Source organism: Anopheles gambiae, chromosome 2, assembly GCF_943734735.2.
Source record: "Anopheles gambiae chromosome 2, idAnoGambNW_F1_1, whole genome shotgun sequence".
In the NCBI taxonomy this organism is placed as follows: domain Eukaryota; kingdom Metazoa; phylum Arthropoda; class Insecta; order Diptera; family Culicidae; genus Anopheles; species Anopheles gambiae.
Window position 1 is genome coordinate 56,117,884 of NC_064601.1, and position 7,152 is coordinate 56,125,035.

Genomic DNA, 7,152 nt, shown 5'->3' on the forward strand with positions numbered 1-7,152 from the left:
CTATTATCTTTTGGTAAATGAAAAAATTATGACAGAAGAAATTAAATTTAAATTCGGAATGAAAACAAACCCGAACTGTGAGAAATGTGGAAATATCGAAGATCTCGAGCATAAATTTAAAGATTGTAAAAATATTAAAAACATATGGATATTGTTTACACAAATAGTGAAGGACGAGTTGCATATAAAACCAAATTTTCATGAACTTATTAAACCAGATATGAATAATATAAAAAAAGAAAAAAGAGCTAAAATTATGTCATTATTTATCAATTATTTAATATTTATTTACAAAGAGAATTTCACCAATAGCATAGGCAAAAATCAATTGAAAAACATAATATGTTAAACAAGAATTATTATAGATTTAAGCTAGCGAATAAGAATTTTTTGTTATAAGTGTGAATAAACTGTTCTTTGTTTTATAAAAAAAAAAAATAAATAAATATTTGGAACATTTATAGAATTAAAATCAGATCAAGGACTAGAATATAACAATGAAATATTACACAAAATCTCAGAAATCTTTAAAATCAAACAGACTTTAAGTACAGCTTCACAGACAATAGGATCATTAGAAAGAAATCATAGATGTCTAAACGAATATCTAAGAAGTTATACAAACGAACATCATGATGACTAGGACGATTGGACAAACTTTTACGAATTTGTTTACAATACAACAGAACACACATACACAAACTACACACCATACGAACTAGTGTTTGGAAGAAAAGCACATTTACCATAAGATATATTCAAAACAAAAATAGAACCAATTTATTATATTGACGATTATTATTTCGAAATTAAATATAAACTCCAAAAATCAAACGAAATAGGCAGAGAAAATTTGATAAAAGCAAAGCATAAAAGACATCAAATCTTAAATTGAAATACAGTGCGACTCATTATAGGGGAAGGTAGGTAAAGACGGACACGTTAAGGGAAATGGTAAAAATCTAAGGATATATAGGTGCAACGACCATGAAAATGTGCATACATTATCTTACACTCATGTTTTATCAGAAAATGTGTTGAAACTTTTAAGTTTCCATCGATTTTTACGTTTTTTCATAAATGAAAAACATGATTTTTTTCTTGCGGTTTTGAAATGTTCGGGTAAGACGGACACCTGATATGGGTAAGATGGACACCATGAAGGGTAAGATGGACACCTGTAGAAATCGTTGTAAAGTGAAGAGTTTTACAGTATTTTAACAAATTCTATCACTTTCCACGTCCTGGTACTAATTATTGGCCTATTGCAACGACGGTTCATTCAGTCATGGTTTTAAAAATTGTAAGCACCGCTTCTAATATATCGTAGAATGCAGCATCTAAAGCATTATTGAAATATCATGCACTAACATCTGACGTTACTCCAGCTTACAGAACAACAGTCTAGAACTTCCTTTTAGGAAATCACTTCGCGAAAAGTCCACGACCCCAGTAATTTTTGAGAGACTTGTTAATAGTTAAAGCCATTTTCCACCATGTCAAAATTCAACATTTGATATTTGTAATCCCATACAATTTCTCAGCTATTTCTGAACAATGTCGTATCAATGCCTCATCTATTTATGGTTTAAAGTTTTCCAAGTCGTGACAAGATATTGGATTTCGTGAAGCGCCTCATCAGCGTCGAGCGTGTAATAGCATAACGCATGACATCTATTTTGACCGGTGTTTCATTTCTCGCTTATTTCAATACTTTCTCTAGTTGCTGATTGTTTTATAGCTTCGGAATACCATTATTTAAGGTATTTGAAGAAATCTATTCATTACCAATTGATATAAGAAGTAAAATTAATCAATAAATTCGGTGTCCATCTTTCCCTACAACAAAGTGTCCGTCTTTCCCGCTTTGGTGTCAGGATGTTTAAACCACCACAAAACAATATTTTGTATTACTTTCACTCTCGTTCTTTCGCCAGTTTTTTTCATTAACGATCACGACAACCCATTCATGAAATAAAACTTCCGGAAATGTAAACAATACATGTTGTAGAGCTTAAGATCGGCAGTAGTCAAATTAGATCCACAAGGGTGCACATGATTGCTGGAAAGTTACTTATCTTTTATCTTTTTCTTTTCGTTTCTTTCCAGCTTTCTTTTTCTCTTCTCTCCTCTATTTTCAGCTTTCTTCTACCTCTTTCTCCCTTTTCTTGTTTTCTCTATCAAAATTTCGTTTCAGGAGAACTGCCTTACGTGCTTGGAGTGGTGACCAACGATGCAGACCCCCCATTGCCCACCCGAAGTGTGGGCGTTAGGACCAAAGGGACCGCGTCGCACCACGGAAAGCAGCGTAATAAGCAGAATCATCAGACCAGATCGCCGCAGAAGATGCGTCGTGACCCAGGGTGCAACCGCACACACGACTCCGCATGAAGTAATACGCACCACAAGCGTACCGGCCGAGTTGGGTGAGTCGGAGAGGGGGATGGAATATGCTCACTCTTCGTTAACAAAAAAAAAAAAAAAAAAAAAAAAAAAAGGGTGCACATGATTGAAAATTTATTTTGTTCGTGGATTTAACCAATTTTACATATATTATGCCAAAAATGTTCTCAAATGTGTTGTTTAACTTTAAGTTAAGATGCTGCATTGTTGATTTTTTCGTAAATTATTATTTTGATGCATTTATGAGAGGTGTCCAGGTGTTCCCCTACAGATAGAAGATCAGGTAAATTTGGAAAATGAAAACAGAAAAAAATAGATAAAATGTACATTGGACACAGTAGTAAGTGACCAAGGGCCTAATTGCGTAATACAAAACAATACATCAATGAAAACCTCTACAGTACACAAAAACAGACTAATTGAGTACACAGGAGAATAACTTCAATCATTGTGATTCATTACGTTATTCTATTTAAGGGGGGGGAGGTGTAGCATATCTGTTATACAGAACTTATTATAATACATACTATCAATTATAGATACATTGTGACACACTTCGGAAAGCCAAATCACACCATTGCAACACATTCATTATAACAAATAAGCAAATCAATCCACACGTTAGCAACACACCCAGACCATACCGTTCATAGAAAAAAAACAATTGAGACACATTTATCGAAAAAAACCGAAACGCGCAGCATAAGCCATTCAAGCGTTACCACAGTAAAGCAGACAAACTGAGAACACATAGCAACTTATCGCTCAAAACGTATGCAAAGACCGGCGAACGCACCGGTTCCTTGGCTAGAACAGTTGAAACATTCCAGAACATTTGTAAAAACACTAAAAGCACAGCATAGGCAAAACATGGCAGACACCTCACTCCGATACAATGTATAAATTGCATCTCATATCAATAACCTTTAATTAGCACAAACCACACATTCCAAAACCAAATGTAACCAAATGTAAATAACATCTAATAAGTATAAATAAAACCAATTCCGATAGCGAGAGAACAGATTCGTTCGGACTGTCAAGATAGGATGTTACGCTGCCTAAAAACTTCGCCTTTCAATTTATTTCTAGTGTTTAGTTATGTCCCCCTACCCAAGTTAAGGGTTCTAAACTCCAACATGTCCAGTAAGGGAAACTCCTTCCGGATTTCTATGATCGTCTGGACGATCAAGTGTTGAAAAGTCCACTTCGAACAAAGTTTTATGGATCAACATGAGTTCTGAAACAGTTTCTCTGATTGTGAATGTTAAACGTCACCTGGAATTTACGTTGTTTTTTCCAAAATCCTTTGCAAACATCCTTCTTCTTCTTCTATTTGGCGTAACGTCCTACGCGGACATGCCGGCCTATACATAATTTATTACCACATAGCCGGATAGTCAATCCTTGCTACGGGGAGACGGTCCATTCTAGAATTGAACCCATGACGGGCATCTTATTGAGTGGTTCGAGTAGACGACGGTACTATGGGACCGCTCCTAACGGGGCAAACATCCTAAAGTTCCTAAATACTCCCGAAATTATCTTGCATAACCCTGTGACGACTTAACAACATGGGTTCAAGCCCTAAATGGACATAATAATAATATACATAATAACAGTAACTGTAAACAATTGACTAAAATAGGAGTTTGGTTACAATGACAATACTCTACAAAGTCAAATATGCTACCTAATCGAGATAAGTAACTATATGGCCTGACTTCAATCAAAATATATAGTTTAAGTTGTTCACAGGGTGTGATAAGGGAATTAACATAATTTTGTGATGCTCAATTCAATGGTAAACCGATCCCCATTCCCAAGTTTGTGTGATATCGCTCTGATTGCTAAAACATTGCATTGCACTGCAACATCTAGTTTCAATTTTCTTTTTATTTAACTAGGAACTTGCTGATACAATAAATTACATTATGTTATTATTCTCTATTTGTCTAACTTACACATATTTACACAATATTTACACAGTCTTCTTTTGAGTGGGGCCAATCTCCGCCTACGATAATGGCCGCTTTGCAATACTGTCATCTAATATAATTCTGTCTTCTTCATCATCTTAGTCCACCTCCTCTACCGTGGGACCCGTGCGTCCGCCGAACCCGCCAGCCTGCTGGCCACAGCTAGTCGGGGATGGACCGGCTTCCGATTGCTGATGCAACTTCGTCATGATCGGACTGCAAGCCCGCGTCAGCTCCTGCATTTTGTGATCGTACTCTTCCTTCTCTGCCATACTGTTGCCGTCGATCCAGCGCAGTGTCTCGTTGCACCGTTCCTCGATAGTTTTGCGATCCCCTTCGCTCAGTTTCGAGCCGGCTGATTCTAGCGTTTGCTTGAGACTGAAACAGTACGCCTCGAGCTGATTGCGAGCCGCGACTCGCTCCCGTTGCTTTTCATCCTCCTCTCGGAATTTCTCCGCCTCGGCCAGCATGCGATCGATATCCGCCTGCGACAAGCGGCCCTTGTCGTTCTTGATCGTGATGTTTTTCTCCTTGCCGGTGCTCATTTCCTTCGCCGATACGTTCAGAATACCGTTGGCGTCCAGATCAAAGGTTACCTCAATCTTTGGCACACCGCGCGGTGCCGGCGGAATGCCTGATAGGTCGAACTGGCCCAGCAGATTGTTGTCCTTTGTCATGGCTCTCTCGCCCTCAAACACCTGAATCGACACTCCCGGCTGGTTGTCCGCGTAGGTCGAGAAGGTCTGCGTCTGTTTGCACGGAATGCGCGAATTTCGCTCGATCAGCTTCGTCATCACTCCGCCGGCCGTTTCGATTCCGAGCGACAACGGAGCCACATCGACCAACAATACATCTTGGATCTTTTCGTCCTTGTCTCCACTAAGAATAGCCGCCTGGACGGCCGCACCGTATGCTACCGCCTCATCCGGGTTGATCGACAGGTTCAGCGATTTGCCGCAGAAGAAGTTCTGCAACAGCGACTGCACCTTCGGGATGCGGGTCGATCCACCTACCAGCACGATGTCGTGAATGGAGCTCTTGTCCATCTTTGCATCCGACAGGGCCTTCTCCACCGGTTGCAGTGTCGAGCGGAACAGATCAGAGCACAGCTCCTCGAATCGTGCTCGGCTGATCTTTGTGTAGTAGTCGATTCCGTCCATGAGGGCATCGATCTCGATCGTGGCCTCCGTGCTGGACGAAAGCGTCCGCTTCGCTCGCTCGCATGCCGTCCTCAAGCGTCGCAGTGCTCTGGCGTTCTTGGACACGTCCTTCTTGAACTTGCGTTTGAACTCCTCCACGAAATGGCCCACCATTCGGTTGTCGAAGTCTTCGCCTCCCAGGTGTGTGTCACCGGCAGTGGCTCGTACCTCGAACAGAGAGCCCTCGTCGATCGTCAAAATGGACACGTCGAACGTTCCTCCGCCGAGATCGAAGATCAACACGTTGCGCTCGCCCTTCAGGTTCTTGTCCAAACCGTAAGCCAATGCGGCCGCCGTCGGTTCGTTGATGATTCGCATCACATTCAGGCCCGCGATCGCACCGGCATCCTTCGTGGCCTGTCGCTGGCTGTCATTGAAGTACGCTGGAACCGTGATGACCGCATTCTTCACAGAGTGTCCCAGGTATGCTTCGGCCGTTTCCTTCATTTTCGTCAGCACCATCGAGCTGACTTCCTCTGGTGCAAACGTCTTGCGTTCTCCTTTGAATTCCACCTGAATCTTCGGCTTGCCGCAGTCGTTGACCACCTTGAACGGCCAGTGCTTGATATCGGCCTGAATCTTAGGGTCGTCATACCGGCGTCCGATCAGTCGCTTGGCATCGAACACTGTATTTGTGGGGTTCATGGCCACCTGGTTCTTGGCCGCGTCACCGATGAGGCGCTCCGTGTCCGAAAACGCAACATAGCTCGGTGTGGTTCTGTTGCCCTGGTCGTTGGCAATAATCTCCACCTTGCCGTGCTGAAACACTCCCACACACGAATAGGTCGTGCCCAGATCGATTCCAATTGCAGAAGGCATCTTGTCAATGATGTGTCTATTATACTGTATGCACTGAAATTCTTCACTGATAGCGCAGAAAAACTGTTCACGTTTGTGTATCTTGAGTGATAATTCACTATTTCAATTTGTTTGGTTCACCACGTTCTAGTTCACGATAGCTCGCTCTTTACTCGTTGCTTGTTATTTTCTGAATGACGCTCACTGCTCGAAACACGGCTATATATATCAAACCATACAATTTCTAGAATGCTCCACAAGCTACTCGATCCTACTCGAACCTACTCGAGTCACATCGAGTGTGTGCTCGATTGCACGCGATACTGCACGAACATGAGCTCGAATCATCTAGCAGTGGGTCTTGGCTGTGCTAAGCTGCTCTCGCGTTACATTTTGTCTCGGCTATTGTGTACGATGAGCGACAACTGCGTACCGCTACGGTTTGCAGCTATGGCCATTCCTTTGGCAACCCTCGCCGTAAAGGATATTATTTTTTAGCTGATTTTCAGTACACCCACTGATTTTTTTTATTTAAAATTTTAATTTTACTTTTACGCCCATTCTTCCCATTGCGTAGTTGAAAATTTTGATAAAAAACAATTCATGTATTTTATTTATTCATTTTAACCCATTCAGTGATTTTCCGGAGTGAGACTCTTGCTGTTCTTTTGTTCTGCGTTTCGCGTGGGGGAGGGGGAAGGAAATAAACAAAGATAATGGCATATTTTGCAAATCAGTTTTTGTGTAAACCAACGGTTTGCAGAAAGAGTCCA

General features: G+C 41.1%; 1 protein-coding gene across 1 annotated transcript; it reads right to left on the minus strand.

The window, feature by feature from the left end:
- Positions 1–4,281: 4,281 nt before the first annotated feature.
- Positions 4,282–6,941, minus strand: LOC133391048 (heat shock protein 70 A1-like). Its single transcript, XM_061641011.1, has one exon. It carries the CDS (start codon positions 6,398–6,400, stop codon positions 4,481–4,483), a length of 1,920 nt encoding a protein of 639 aa, XP_061496995.1. The 5' UTR covers positions 6,401–6,941; the 3' UTR covers positions 4,282–4,480.
- Positions 6,942–7,152: the final 211 nt, after the last annotated feature.

What these genes read in the sequence shown, in the direction of transcription:
- LOC133391048 (XM_061641011.1), bottom strand. Translation starts at nt 6,400, where the DNA reads ATGCCTTCTGCAATTGGAATCGATCTGGGCACGACCTATTCGTGTGTG.